Source organism: Pyrus communis, chromosome 16, assembly GCF_963583255.1.
Source record: "Pyrus communis chromosome 16, drPyrComm1.1, whole genome shotgun sequence".
Lineage (NCBI taxonomy): Eukaryota > Viridiplantae > Streptophyta > Magnoliopsida > Rosales > Rosaceae > Pyrus > Pyrus communis.
This window is the reverse complement of record NC_084818.1, coordinates 1,359,011-1,374,371: the sequence shown is the minus strand read 5'-3', so window position 1 is coordinate 1,374,371 and position 15,361 is coordinate 1,359,011. Positions and strand designations below refer to the sequence as shown.

General features: G+C 38.0%; 4 protein-coding genes across 4 annotated transcripts; 1 reads left to right on the top strand and 3 right to left on the bottom strand.

Annotated features, from left to right (window-relative positions):
* The first annotated feature begins 398 nt into the window (after positions 1 to 398).
* Positions 399 to 3,165, top strand: LOC137720853 (PP2A regulatory subunit TAP46-like). The gene is made up of 9 exons (XM_068459964.1): positions 399 to 641; positions 751 to 873; positions 1,024 to 1,110; positions 1,262 to 1,366; positions 1,558 to 1,719; positions 1,866 to 1,901; positions 1,995 to 2,066; positions 2,343 to 2,623; positions 2,761 to 3,165. The coding sequence occupies exons 1-9, from the start codon at positions 540 to 542 to the stop codon at positions 3,011 to 3,013; spliced, it is 1,221 nt and encodes a 406-aa protein (XP_068316065.1). The 5' UTR covers positions 399 to 539; the 3' UTR covers positions 3,014 to 3,165.
* Positions 3,166 to 3,673: 508 nt separating this feature from the next.
* On the bottom strand, positions 3,674 to 5,586 carry LOC137719370 (phytolongin Phyl2.2-like). Its single transcript, XM_068458416.1, has one exon. It carries the CDS (start codon positions 4,867 to 4,869, stop codon positions 4,099 to 4,101), a length of 771 nt encoding a protein of 256 aa, XP_068314517.1. The 5' UTR covers positions 4,870 to 5,586; the 3' UTR covers positions 3,674 to 4,098.
* A 2,036-nt stretch (positions 5,587 to 7,622) lies between these two features.
* On the bottom strand, positions 7,623 to 8,429 carry LOC137721058 (WPP domain-containing protein 2-like). The gene is made up of 2 exons (XM_068460181.1): positions 8,424 to 8,429; positions 7,623 to 8,015 (listed from the first exon to the last, which is right to left on the bottom strand). The coding sequence occupies exons 1-2, from the start codon at positions 8,427 to 8,429 to the stop codon at positions 7,623 to 7,625; spliced, it is 399 nt and encodes a 132-aa protein (XP_068316282.1).
* A 1,081-nt stretch (positions 8,430 to 9,510) lies between these two features.
* On the bottom strand, positions 9,511 to 14,456 carry LOC137720059 (starch synthase 1, chloroplastic/amyloplastic-like). The gene is made up of 15 exons (XM_068459065.1): positions 13,878 to 14,456; positions 12,680 to 13,041; positions 12,488 to 12,565; positions 12,258 to 12,382; positions 12,037 to 12,118; positions 11,760 to 11,933; positions 11,412 to 11,493; positions 11,224 to 11,315; positions 11,077 to 11,139; positions 10,895 to 10,984; positions 10,601 to 10,725; positions 10,411 to 10,519; positions 10,262 to 10,317; positions 10,118 to 10,157; positions 9,511 to 9,932 (listed from the first exon to the last, which is right to left on the bottom strand). Exons 1-15 carry the CDS (start codon positions 14,173 to 14,175, stop codon positions 9,774 to 9,776), a joined length of 1,935 nt encoding a protein of 644 aa, XP_068315166.1. The 5' UTR covers positions 14,176 to 14,456; the 3' UTR covers positions 9,511 to 9,773.
* Between the last annotated feature and the right edge of the window lie 905 nt (positions 14,457 to 15,361).

Here is a 15,361-nt window from a genome sequence, read left to right as displayed (position 1 = left end):
TACAAAAATATAATAAGAATAACATTTCTGTTAAAAGAATGAATTGAAAATTAAAAATAATTTGTTACAAAACGACCTTGATGGTTCTATGAATGTCATCTTCATTTTATAACGACATGCATATTGAGTCTTTACGTGATCAATTTTCTAAGAAAGTTGTAGGGTGATATTATTCATACATTTATTTTTATCTCTTATATATTTTTTAATTTTCAACTGTCGAATCAAATGAGTTGAAATTTGTTTTGTTTGACCCGGAACTAGGCTTGAGATCCACTATAGACAACCCGTGCACCGCTCCACATCCAATTCAGCCCCACGCTAATTTACGCCGGAGGCGCGTATCTCTCACTATAAATACCTCCCATCTCATTTCCTGAAATTTCTTAATTTTTCCATCTTCTTCTCCAGAATTCGATTCCCAAATCTGGAAACCCTATTTTTTCAAATTCGCGATTCAACCGCCCTAACATTTCTGGAAATTAGCAATTCGAAGCTTAAACTAAAACCACACCAGAAGAAGCTCCTTTTCAAATTTCATGGGAGAGTTGAACATGGAGGACATGCCTCTGCCGGCACTTTTCGAGCAAGCTCGGAAGATCCACCTGGGGGCGACGGATTCCGGGGACGGTGTTGATCAGGTACACTTATCTACACCATAAGTTCATAGTCTCGCTCATTTTTTTCAAAAAGTTTTAATTTTCGTTTTTGTTTTGTAATTAATTTAATTGATTTGGGGATTACTGGTAGGAGGAGATTAGGAAGGGGTGCAGAGCTTTGGAGAAGTGCGATGAAATGATAAGCAATCTGGGTTTGTTCTCGGCCAATGAGACCAAGGAGGATATCAGCACCACCAATCTCAAATATCTTCTGGTAATTCTTTTGGGTATTTGTTTTTATAGTCGAAAACTTTGAATGATTGTGAAAAATCGGCATTTAGTAATCATCTGATGGAATAGTTTGGAAAGTTTGGATTTTTGGTTTGAATGTAATGAGCTCACTTGTGATGGGTTTTGATCACAGGTGCCGTATTACCTCGGGGAGTTAATCGAAAAGGTTGCGCGGAATGACAGGATATCGATTCTTAAGGCTTCCCAGGCTAAGTTAAAGGTGAAGCATTTTCATTAGTTACTTGATGATAAAGCAATACTACATCGGGCATGTTTTGCTAGTCAGTGTCTCTGTATGAGAATATGTGTTGATTGGTTGGTTTGAGATTTATGTTTCTGTTAAAACTAACTAGGATGGCGGCGTGTTGTAGGAGTTTATTTCAATTTGCGAGACAATGGAACTTGTTCCAAAAGAGGAGTTAGAAGCATCTGCAAAAGATGGCCCAAATTCACATGTTGATCGAAGGGCTCTAAAGGTACTGTAGTTTTCTTGTCGTCTTTTTTTAGAAAGCATGAAAATCCTAGCTCAAATTTCATGGATACTTATGACTTTAATTATTGCATTTTGTTGTGCTGCCAACTGTTTCACATGTTGCGGGGCAGAAAATGTGAAAGTATAGGCTTGGTGTTTTTATTTGTTACTTACGCTACTTGCATCTGTATCCAGATTGCTCGATTTAAAAGGCAGAGAGCTGCAGAATCAAAATTGCTGGAAATTAAGGAGCGGAAAGAGCGAAGAGGGCGTTCAACTAAAGCATCTGCCTTGTCAACTCCTATTGAGGCAGGAGAGGAAGATGTGCTGGATGATGACGGAGAGGAGGAGCGGGAGGTTTGTAGATTTCGTGTTACATATCCTCTTTACTGAAATGTTAATTGGTTCTACATCAGAATGTTTTCATAAGTTTAAAGTCTAATTACATCGGTTAAAAGAAAAAAAATAAAAAAGCTCTCTAATTGGAACCCTTGTTTTTGTAGGCTTGGTTTACTACAATCTCTTTGGCAGTTAGTAAGGTTAGTTTACAGCTTAAAGTAATCCTCCTAAGGCAATTGTTTTTATTCACGTCAATTCATACTCATGTCTTTTTGCCATGCAATCATGTTCAGGCTTTTGATCTGTTGGAGATGCTAAAGAAAGAGGAAGAAATGCTTGTAGCTTTTAAGGAAAGGCAATCAAAGGTATTTAATATTAACACTCTAACTTAAGAACTTTTATTGTGTTATTATCAGTGTTGGTCTTTGAGTTTCATTATCCTTTCATGAATTTTCAAGTTTTAGTCATAATTAGGAGAGAGAAAAATTTCTGGAGCAGCGTGCTAAATGTTATAGAAAAAAGCTGCATGTCTCGCAACTAGACCTATTTCTTTACGTGGTAGATGGTTTGTCAGTAAACTTAATACTATTTAGTAAAAAAAGCTCTGTTCTAAAAGCTTTTGTTTTTGTCATGTATTTCAGGATGGTGGCAAGGAATTTTATCAAGATGTTCTTGATGATCGTGCCAAGAGGGCCGAAGCTTGGCATCGTGATGCTGCAACCCGAGTGCTGTATAGTAGACCGGCAGAGCCTATCACCTGTGCAACTTTTGCTCAAGACGTTCTAGAAGGCAGAGCCAGGGTTTCAGAGATGCATGAACACAAACATCAGCCACTAATATTTGGACCAGCAAGTCTTATAGGTGGAAACCCAACAAGTGAGAGGGAAAGGATGGCGGCTCAGGTTTTCCAGCCCAGTCATAGGTAAATCTCCATGTTCTGTTACTTTGATGTGCCAAGTCTAATTTATCACGAGCACAAATGATGGAAATATCTGGTTTTCGTGTTTGTGATTGCATCTTTCTTTGTGTTAAACAAAATTAAATCTACTGTGCGGCAAGGTTGCCGACCATGAGCATAGAGGAAGCCGGATTGAAGGAGATGGAGATAATGAATACGTGGCAAGAGAGGAACGTGAAACTCATGGAAGAAGCCAATTCTGCATGGTACAAGGAACCTATGAAACCAGGACCACCACCGGAGGGGGAAGATGAAGACGATGATGCCGCTCAAGACAGGGCGAGGGCTTGGGATGACTGGAAAGATGATAATCCTCGGGGTGCTGGCAACAAGAAGCTCACCCCTTGTGGATAAAATGGCACCTGCTGGATTCAAAGATTTTGATTTATCGCAAATTAGAAAGTTTTGTATTCGGTGTCGTTCTTCTTGTGACTAGATTTACGTTATGTATATTGATGTCACCCAGATAATTTATTTGAATAAAATATAAGAAATTTTAACGAAAAGCTTTTTGTACTGTTTATTTTAACGAAAAATCACATTTTCATACTAAAAAGTCAAATTATGTTATTATTCATTTTATCTTTTATTTTGTCTTTATCGTTAAAATTCAAAGTTTTTCAGTCATTTTCATTAGTTTTTCTTAAAATATATTCTCATAATCAGTCTACATTTTGATTGTCAAATTTAAATTTCGTTACCCTAGCACACTGATAGAATTGTTGACGGAATGACGGGTTCGGGAATTACATTGATTGATTTTTAAAATAATGAGTTTCGGTCAATTTCATAATCATTTGCAATAAAAAAGCGAAAATCAAATTTAAATACTGAGCAATGTTGTCCACACATCATTTTTCTCTCCCACAAGCACTTGTTAATTTCTATTTGATTTTCTTCGATTCATTTGCACCGATATTACCGTTATACAACGGAATCAAGCAAAAAAGATTTAGCTTCTTGGTCTTTTAGGTAAAGAATTAAATAAAGAGACGACTGTGGAGGAAGCGGAAATAAAATCCAGAAACAGAAACAACTTCCATTAAAGCTAACAAACAGTTTCTACTGTTAAAACCAAATATCCAGACATCTGAGAAATTACAACATCAACTGAAAACAATGGAAGGAAACCAAACACAATGCCTGCATAGTAACGATCTGTAAGTATACACAATTTGATGCACTACTTGGAAACGCTTATCGCTAATTGTATAACACAAAATGTAGCTTAAGATACGTACAAGAAGCTCACCGGGAGGGCTAAGGAGACCGTTACCGGTACACAACCGAAGCAGAGCCTGCGAACGCATTGATTTCGCTAACTCATCCCTCCGAGTGCTTGTTTGTAATGTCACAGAATTGTCAACTATCTTCGAAGCACAAGCAGTCAAGCACCATACAACACGGAAACATCAAAACCTTCCGAAATCCCCCGAAATTCAACTGGCAATGCACTTGATTCCCCTGCAAACCCACAACCAAATCCCTAACAACACGGCGCAAACGAACAAGTCGAGCATCAAAACCACCCAAACATGCCTCCTCCAAACTTGCTTGGCCTTTTGGCGGTCGCCCGAATGCAAATGATCACTCTTTTGCGTTGGCAACGAAAAATCCCTAAACCCGCAGCCATTAGCATCGTCGCACACATCCACCTTCTTCTCCATTGCAGTCGCATCTTTGCAAAGATCACCATTAACCTCTCCAGATAACCTCTTCTTCTTCTTCTTCAACCCTTCGTTCGGCTTGTTCCCAAGCAGTGGCGTCAGCACCATGTTCTTCCCTTTACTCGCACTCAAGCTCAGATTCCGACTGGCTGCTGGTGAATTTGGCAAGTCCGAGGCCATTATTTTCTGAATAATCGAATCAAACTGGACTTGCAAGCAACTAGGGGCAAAATTATCCCGAACCAAGATCGACCCACTTCCAGTAACCTCCTCAAAATCCGATTTCAACCGGTTTAAGAACGAAAGCGCCTCGGATTGATCGAGATCAGCATCGTAGATAGCGAAATACACAAAAGGGTCATGAATTGAGAAAATGTAAGTTCTTTTTCTTACGGTGTGAGTGAACATGGAATGGTGAGGAGGGGCTATCTCCACGCATTGCTGCGCTAAGTCTCCGAGACCCGGCTCTTTCGAAAACTCGCCGAGAATCGTGACCTTGTGGGCAATGCAGGCGTAGAAAATCAGATTCGGATTCGAAATCATCGATTTGTCTTCCAACAAAGCCGAAAAATTTCAAGCTTTTCAATCGGAGATTCAATGGATGAAGAGAAAGATGGGATTTCGATTCGGAATCGAGTCCGAGGATTCGCATGCTAAATCTGAGTCGTTTCGTGGGTGTTCGATTCGGAAAGATCGAATCTTTCGAAACCCCCACGACTTCGAAACGTTTCTTATGAGTTTCTCTGCTACTTTCTCTCTCTAGACCATTTCCCTGAGGATTGGATTTTCTTTTGTTTCTTTCTCTCTCTGGAAATGCAGAAATCTGTGTGTGTAAAATATCAAGGGTTTAGACTCCTCCGATTGAAGGGAGGAATCAACCGTTGGAATGCGTGGGAAGCGAAGGGAAAAAGAAACGGAATAACGGTTGCTTTTTATCCAAGTGCCCTCGCAGGAAGGATTTGTTAAGGATGTACCCTTCAATTTGCAGCAACCATTCTTGCAACTCTTCCCTTAGACAAACTCTAACTCATGGTATAAAACTTTAAAATCCTCCCAAGACATCTCCAACCATTGAGCTAAAATAAGCTTTGGAAAGAAAATTTATCTCTGTGCTAGATTTCCCTTAGAATTTAAGTTTGGCTTAAATTATTCTAGACCCACCAAACTGTCATATTTCAAACATTTTTTTGTTTTTTACATATAATCTAACGGTTGTGATCAAATGAGATCAAATCTAATGGTAAAAAAAAAAAAAAAGATTTGAACGGCCCAAAATTAAATATAACGTTTAAAATAATTTAAGAAAATTATGTAAATCAAATTTAACTTAAAACTTTATAAATACCTATGTACTTCTATGATTTTTAATTACTTATCGGAAATTAAATATTTTTAGATTAAAATGTTCAAAAAAATAAATTAGAATAATCCACATAAATTTTATTTTCAAAAAAGTTACTGAAAAAGAAAAATTAAGCTAAAATCATTATTTAATAATCTCAGGTTAAAATTTTTAGCCATAAAGGTTGGAGGAAAAAAAGCAGTTTCTGAGTTACGATTTAAAATTTTCTAGCTTAAATTTTTAAGCTTTATCCTCAAGGTTGGAGATGGTCTTAAACCTTCTCCTTTTTTTTTTCTTTTTTTTTTTTTCTCGTCTTTCTCATACATCGTAATGGAAGTAGGGACCAAGGTGGTCCCAAGACCACTTGAAGTCTAGAAAATATATATGTGAAGGTCCTTTGAGGACCCTTCAAATATATAGTATGGGTCCTTTTTGTGTCGGCTAAATGTTTAATGTAATACATACTAGGTATATCCCGATAGGTTGCATCGACAACACTCATCAAACTCTCTCTATATCACTCGTGACTCATCAGATTGTTGACATATATTGTTATCTGTTGACATGTGCACAACATAGTTTGGCTGCTGACAACAAGACTACTAAGAGTTCGACGAAATGCCTAAGTGAATAAACTTTCTTTTTTAGCATGTTTTGCACTCTATTTTTATCTAAATAACTTGTATTTAATATCGAGACCCTCAAAGATTCAAATCCTAGATCTACCACTATATCATACAAAGGTTTTTGCATTCTAGGTCATCTTTTATAAGTCAGCTCTGAAAAAACAATCATCAATAGCAAATCATGAACATTTAACTGTTTAATTGGTATGATAAAATTTGAGTATTTAAGTAAGAAACATAGTTCGTCTATTCATTAAAAAACTACTAGATGGCTAAATAATTTTGAATTCATTAATTTTTTTTACATAGATATTCTTTGAAAATGATAAAAAAAAAATAAACACTTCCAATCATCAGAAAACATTATAGTATGAGAAAGAAAAAGGAAGTTGTTCAAATTAGAAGGTTTTTTATTTTTTTTTTAGTACATCAATAATTTTACACTAAGAAGATGGGAAGTTTGGCTAAGCCACACAGTGGACAGCCTAATTTGGTATCAAATTCGCCATCTACTAGATTCGAACTTAAGACCTTTCACTTCCGAGTGAAGAGGAATACTACCAAACCGTAGTATTGAGTGACAAGGTTATTAGTACATATTTTTATTATTTTTCAATAAAGAAAGAAAATATTATATTATATTTTAGTTGAATGATATAATATAAAATAATATTGTTAAAAGAAAAGCTATTTTATATTGTGTAATGTGGAAAGTTCAGATCGGCGCTTGCTGGCCTGGTTGATGCAAGCACATGTTATCCATTGTTTATATTTTGCAGGGCACGAGCTTGTATGCTTCGTATGGCTGTGCTAAGGGTGGTACGGGCCGGGTCGGGCCCAAATTTGAAGGGACCGAGCTAGACCTGGGTGCAAAGGAGATGGGTCGGGTATAGTCAGGGATTACATTTTCTTATATAAGAACTGGACCTTACCCGGGCCGGTTCGGGCTAGATCCACGGGTGAAAAAAAAAAAAAAAAATTGGAATTTGCACAGATTGCACAGATTCACCAGTGCAGCAAATTATGCAATAGGAAACCCAGATAATGCAAGAGGAAAGATTTCAAAAAATTTCCAATTCCAAATGCACCCCCTTCCTTATAAAATCTTGAGCATAAACATCTCCGAACAAAGCAGATCAATACTCACAAGAGAAACCAAGATAATATAATCCATAGAAAATTGAAACGCATAGCGAAATTAACAAGTTTAAATATTTAGCAGGTCATTAAGTATATAGGCATCACAAGAAATCCATGATAAATACGAACAGATCTCGATATGAAAGCCCTAATACGAAGCTAAGAGTGACCTAACACACATGGAGAGATCAGTACTCTTCGGCCTTAGCATCGTCACTGGCGGCAGCATCGGTAGATTCCACCGTAGAGCTCGTAGTCTCGGACTCCGTGGCGCCGTTTTGAGCAGCGGAAGCAACAGCATTCCCAGACTTGACGATGTCGAGCATGCGCTTGCTGATCTCCTTGGAGTAAACCTGCAGGATCTGAATCTCGTCCTCCTCGATGAGGGGAGGGGACGACACACTCGAGACGGCGAAGGAGAGGTGACAAATTGAGAAGATGGTGGTGGGGTGGCTGGGTTTTATAAGTCTGGGTCCCTGGGATGTCAAATCGAGACGGCGAGAGAGAGGTGACAAATCGAGAAGATGGTGGTCGCCTGGGCCGTCGTGTTGTCGGGGTGGTGGAGGGAAGGGGATGACGCACTGGAGACGGCAAGAAAGACTCAATCGATAGAGTGATAGTGACAATTGAATTCAATAGGTTTGAGGACAAGCAAACCTAAAACCAACGATTCAGATTGGATGAATAGATGATATCTTCAATCTCATCTGTCCATTCTAACTACAAACGGGCCGATCCGGGTACCTACGATTCCTATACTTCAGGAATCGACCCGAATCGAAAATTTCAAAGGCCCACCCCGCCCCGTTTCTGTTTTTACAAAATAGGAACCGGCCCGTACCCGCCCCGAACCTTAATTACCCGCCCCGACCCGCAGTTCCTGTACCCGTTTGCCCACCCCTAGGCTATGTTGTGAGTTGGCGAAGCATAAAATTGCATTGGTAAATGATTTCTATGTTTATTCGAAAAATATTGTTACTAGAGAGAACATCCATTCGAACTGTATTTTATAAAATTATATTTTGTCGATTATATTGAGAATGAGTAACTGGAAGAAGATTAGCACATAGGACGCAACTCTCACTTTCTTTGCATTTCCATGGCACTTGTGTTTATTTTTTACTTTTGAATTGAAATTGAACGTGAATCAAATACGGAGCGTAAGACTTGGAGCCAAACTTATGGTCAAGAAAATGATGAAATGCTTTTGTGAGTCTTCACAACTCCAGAAATGATAGATAACCATGACTTGCCACTAGTTATCCTTTTTTTTTTTGGAAAAAAATAAAATATAGTGTAAAAATGAGAAAATGGATAATTGTTTCCCATAAAATAAAAAATTTAATGAAACACTCCTAATAGTTTCACTTTTAACGTTAAAGAGATTTTTAGCCTAAAAAATCACTCCTAGTACCATTCACTTACACCTTTATTTTGTCATTTTATTTAAAACTAAAATTTTTGAAAGCTTTTCGTTCATTTTCCTTCAAAATAGGGTGTTGAACTTGATAGATAACATATGCTTGTACTGAGACCAAAAGTTTTATAATATAACTAAATGAATAATTATTCTTTTTCTCTAAGTATTTGAATAAAGAAAAACTAATGAAAATAACCTAAAAACTTTGAGTTTTAAGAATAAGGACAAAATAAAGAGTAAAGTAAATAGTACCATAATTGACTTTTTAATGTAAACATGTAATTTTTCGTTAAAATGAACAGTACCGAAAGCTTTTCGTGAAAGTTCCCTTTGAATAATCTATCTTTCTGGTGAAGAAGTGAACCTTGACTTGCTTAATTTGCAGAAAGCATTCAGAACATATAACTAATCCCATTTCTTATAACAATTAAAGTATAACATCATTTGTAAGTGCTTTTAAAATGACTAAAAACGCTTTTGATGAAAATGTTGTCAGAACCAACCTTCAATAAAAGTGCCAGTGAATTCCAGCATTTCAAGTGTTTTTACAACCCAATTTTTTTTTTTTTTTTCTAAAAGTATATTCAGTTATTTTAAAAGCAATATCAAACAAGCCCAATGTCTACTAATCACGGCTCAAAAGGATGAGACTGCTTTCATATGTAATGGGGAGTGAAACTGCAGGATGCTTATTAATTTGCACTCAAATGAATCAGAATTAATAGTTTTACGCATGTATATACCTACCACGTCGACAACCGAAAAACAACTAACATGAAACGAAAAACTTATCTGTTGTAGCGTGTTTGATCTCTCAGCTGACGGATAACAAATAGATTACCCTATACATAGGACTGAAGTGCGAAATCTTTTGGTCGTTGTTCTTCATCTCTCGGCCTTTCTTTTGTTTTCGAGTCGTTTACTTGACGTAGGGTGGATCGATAGAGGCCCATCCGAAGACCTGCTCGTACTTGATTGCGGCACTTTCCCATGTGAAGTCTCTCTCCATGCCTCTCTTCATCAATCCCTCCCAGGAAGGCTTGTACTCTCTGAATGTCCTACAAGCAAGTTTTAGTGCCTGCAATGGATTAACCGTGAGTCAGTACGGCAGAAAAGATTCTCAACATTAAGTTTAGGTTGAATAAACTCCGCGAGACTATATGAACATCCAACGTACTGGGTTCTTTGATATAGAACATTGTAACAATTGATGTTTGGGTTTAAAAAACGCAAACGGTGAGAGACGTAGCAGAAAAAACTTACCGCCAACATACTCTCTTTTGTTAATGGAGAAAAGGTCCACCTGCCAATGTAGTCCACAATGATGCCATAAGTAAGATTCTACGAAATTTTTGTAACAGGAAACTATCAAGGAAATGCGTTGAGCAATAGAGTCGAGTAATATACCCTGTCCCGTCACCCTTGCCTCCTTGAGCATATGGATTGAAATTCACTACTGTATCCTGGAACACAAGTAACAGAAAGCATCTAAGAAAGAAGCAACGTCATGAGGAACGTGATGAACCAGATTTCATTTTTCAAGTATTTAAACTCACTCTAAGTCCTCCTGTGCTATGAACCACTGGTACAGTTCCGTATCTCATTGCATACAATTGATTTAGTCCACAAGGCTCGAACCTTGATGGCATCAAGAGTATGTCACAGCTGGTAATTCCAGGATCGGGGTCAATATGATGCATGTATGTAGTAAAAGCCTAAACAATGAAACACAAAATCTTGAATTACCCTGCGGTTATTCTATGGGAAACTGGAACATTAAATCCAACCCAACCCCGGAATTTATCTTTGTAAGTTGCTTCTGCTGCTCTCATCCAATCTTCACACACTGGATCCCCAGATCCCAGCATAACCTGAAACATATACATACCCTTAGTTGAAACTTGAAACAAAAGAGCATTTATGAGCCTTAGTATATGGTACAAAAGTTCTCAGTAAAAACTAAAAACGTTAATGTCGAACGTTGGGAGCAAGCTACTTAAAATAACAATACCAAAATCAATGGAAAAGAGAAAAACTCACAAATTGCACGTCATCTTCCATAAGTAGTGGCATTCCTGACTGAATCAGGTCAATACCTTTCTGGTAGTCCAGTCGTCCAACGAATCCAATCTATATATTTCAAACTCGGATCAATATTAGGAGCGGAGTATAAATCGTAACTGAAACTGAGCATAAGTAGACATTAACGTCTTAAGTCTTACCAATGGGCAATCCGGCCTAAGGGGAAGACCTAACTCCTTCTGCAAAGCAAGCTTGCACTGAACCTGCAGCCGGCACACAAGAACAGTAAGAGAATTATATTATAATAACACCATAACGCCCCATCTTAAAATGGTAGACTTAGTCACCTTTCCGGAAAGATCATCAGCAGAATAGTGGGAAGCAGTGTGTACATCAGTAGATGGGTTCCATTCAACCACATCGACCCCATTGGTGATTCCTGTCAGATGGTATTATTCCATTAATTGAGAGTTATTCTCCTTGAGCATGGCACACGGTAAGCTAGACAATGAAATATGAAGTTTAAGTGAAGTACCAGTAATAACACTCTTTCTACTGCTTAGTAGCTCATTTAGACCATATCCACCTTCAACGGTTGTTATTTCCCAGGAGTAGCCCTACAATTTGAAGGCATAATTTAAACATGAGATATAAGAAGAATAGCATGATGAAAAATATGGAGGCACATGTCTGTTTGGAAAGTTTTGGAAACGCTATAATCTTCATCATACAAGTGGCCCAAACATTTTGCAATCATTATTATACGAACAAGATGCAAAAGGTCGAAAAATCCGACAACAGGTCTTATTACCGATCGCCATAAAAACGTTTGATGCTTCATTAAATGAGACACAACAAAGCCTATATATGGAATACAACTGACCTTGCTGACTGTCAGAATCCGATCAGATGTCACAATTGCACCCTTCAGGATGTTCACTGCTTCACCTTTGTCAAGAGCATGGGCCCTTGCCCATGTTGGAAACACCCATTCCAGTGCTCCGTACCACTCTGCAGGTAGCCCCAAATTCTTGTATGTTACTCCTGGTTCCACTCCCTTGCATATCAAAAGACGACATTTAATAAAGCTGATCGGATATATGACTAAAGATTGATAATAAAACAAACAAACAAAAAGGAAGGAAAGAAAAAACATCAACCTGATGTGCAAGGTTATGAATTACAAGAATACTTCGTGCATCCTTATAAACTCCATACGGACGATACTTGGCAGCCAAAAGCCTGAAACAGAGGGACATGTAATGATCAGAAGTCCACTATCAGTATGTATACTGAAAAAACGAAAAGATAGAGCAATATAGGAAAGATTTAAAACAAAATCATATATAGCTAATTCATTTAATTAGTTGAAACTACTTACAATGGCACAAGGCCAGCATGCCAGTCATTGACCATGAACAGGCTTTTCTCCCCATAGGTGAACCCTCCCAATGGAAGCACTAATGGTGCTTCACACGCTGCATGGCAAAGTAAAGTGAACCGAAACTGTAAAACCAAATGAGAATAAAACGTATCATTATTCGTGAATAAAACAGGATACTACTTAAATGATATATCCATTACGTACAACTTTTCAGTTCAAAACTATACCTGATTGTCACCAAATGCACCCAAACTATCACCATATGGACTTCCAGGTCTGTGATAAGACGGATGGTCCACAAATACCTAATGAACATAGGAAAATAGGTCATCATTGGCAAAAATTCTATCAGTCTGCAGAAGGCCAAACTGTTTAAAAAGGGATCAACTAGAACACAAGAAGTATCCCCAATATCTTACCCAATCAACACCTGCCCTATATTCATGGTAGAAAGAAACTTCTTGCTCTGCACCAAAGCAATAAACCTTGACGCGGGTTTCCAAATCAACAGCACCAGAATATTTCTGGTCTGCAGCAGTACCGTTTTGATATCTAGGAGAGACAACCATAACACGGTGCCCACGTGCTGCTAGAACAATAGGCAAAGAACCACAAACATCTCCTAAGCCTCCTGTCTTCGAATAGGGCGCAGCTTCAGCACTAACAAACACAACATTGTACCTTACACTTGCTTTGGATGTTTCTTTGCCATCTATTTCCACTGATTCTTCCCCTCTAACATAACTTACATCTTCAGGCGAGTTGATGACATTGAGTTCACCTGCAGTAAAATATCAGATGGGCCACACAACTAATTCACAAACAAAATTTAAAATATCTCAACACGCCGGGGTTTGGAAGTATTCCTCAAAAATTGCAGTATTATTCAATTCAACCAATGAAAATGCAGCATTAAATCACGAACCAAACAATGTACATGCTATGAGGTCCAGATATGGGGACCAGAGTGGAAAATATACAATCTGAGGTGGAGACCACAAGAAATGAAAGGACCTGGAGTCCTCACATGCAAATTGATGTGGACATCCAAATCCAAGGATGCCTCACAAACAAGTGAAGACTCCATCAAGAACCACCATACACTCAAAATAGCAAACTTCTGACACATCACAAATCGCTTAACGAACGAAACGCAATGATTTTCGGAAGAGACGTGGGTTAGATAGTTGGCCATGACAGTGTCCCTCCCCGTAAATCATAGTTTCGAATATCGCTTTGCAAGACAAAAAAAGCAATGATTGTTAGGAAACTGAAATGGGGCAAGCATCAAGTAAAATCTAAACCGCATTTACTCCATATTTACCAACCAATGCATCAAATAAAACATCTATCATCATTTCGAGGTTAGCTTGTGTCTCCATCAGCATGCCACAAAATGTAATCACACTCAAATCTTTCTGGTAACAGCATTCAAATTTCTACTCAAATTTTCCCATTAAAAAAATAAATTCAGAATTTCGACTTCAACAAAAGGGAAACTCATCAATCATTTAAAATACTTCAAATTTCTCAAATAATCCACCAAACCAATCCAAAAACAATGAAAAAGCAGGAGAATTTATGAATAAATAATCAAAACCAAGCCTGAACATTTACCGTTGGGAGGAATCAAGTTAAACCCAATAACAGCGCCGGAACCATCTCTCTCGGCGCCCAAAAAAACACCCTTTTTGTCCTTCTGCTGGTCTTCCACCGCCGAAGCGCCGTCCTGCCCGCCGCCGCCACTTCCGCCTGCAACCGACGCTCTCAGCCGCAGACAAGCTGCTCCCCTCCTTTTCCACAGAGGAGCAAAACCCAGTTGCCCGATCGCCTCGTGATTCGCGTATTTAGTTGGAATCGGAATTAAAGACGACGATTTGCATGGGATCAAGCTAGTGAATTTCAGAGACCCCATCAAAGTCTGACAGTTCTAGAGAGAGAAAGAGAGGAGAGGAGAGGAGAGAGTGCAGAGACTGGAGAGAGAGAGAGCGAGGACCCGAGTCCGATATAGGACGGAAGGAATCGAGATTTACGTTTGACGGAATAAAGAAGAAAAAAACAGGAAGAAAAATAAGGAAGTCACACACAAACAAGGAACCACGCACATCTGTTGGGATCAGATATGTGCGATCCAGAAAAAGCGCCAAACCCAGAAACTGATTCCCAGTTCTCAACCACGAGAAACTGGTTCGTATTTTTTAAAAAATAACGAGAAATTTTATTTTTTAAATTATTAATTTTTTAACCCACATATTTTACGAGTATATTTTTGTTCATCATCATGTGTTTGATTACCATTATATTTATCACCATTAAATAAGTTTGAATTTTGAGATTTGTGTTTATCTATGTTACGAATCTCGAAATTCAAACTTATCAATCGATAATAAATAGGCTAGTGAGCATACATCACACTAAATAGTGATGAGAAAAAATACTCCCCATATTCTACTAGTTGTATAAAACTCTACCTTCAATAGGATGATGCCACGTGTTAGTAAATCAGAACTTGGTTTTTGTAGGGTACGACGTGGCAAGATCGCGACTGGGGAGACGGTTTTTGATGTCGGCCAGTGACGTAAGTGATTGTGCTTAAGCAGGTGGACGTGGCGTGGTCAGAAAGGAACACGTGTAAAGAAGTAAATTCGTGATGAGAGACACATGATGCCAAAGGTAAAGTGAACGTAACTTGATGTCGGCCTGTAAGTATACTTGTTGAAGACTCGAACAATTTTGTCCTTCTCTCAGATCACATGAATTTATGTGTCCTGTGAAGATAATGATTTTCACACTTTCGTCTTGTTTTCTTCACTTTTTTTATTTGTTTTGCCTCGATTTTTCTCTTAATTATCTTAATTAATTTAAGATTTTTATTTAAAATTGTCTATGAGATTGATATAACTATTTACTTTGGTCTTTATGGTTTGAAATCAATAGAAGTGGTTCTTGAGATTATCTACGGTCAATCATTTTGATCATCGGTGACAAATCTCGGTTAAATTGAGGATATTTTGTCAAATCCACCCCTCATTTTGGACTATTGGTTTCTTCAATTTAACGGAGATTTTTTTATAGAATGACCAAAATATTTGATGATGGAC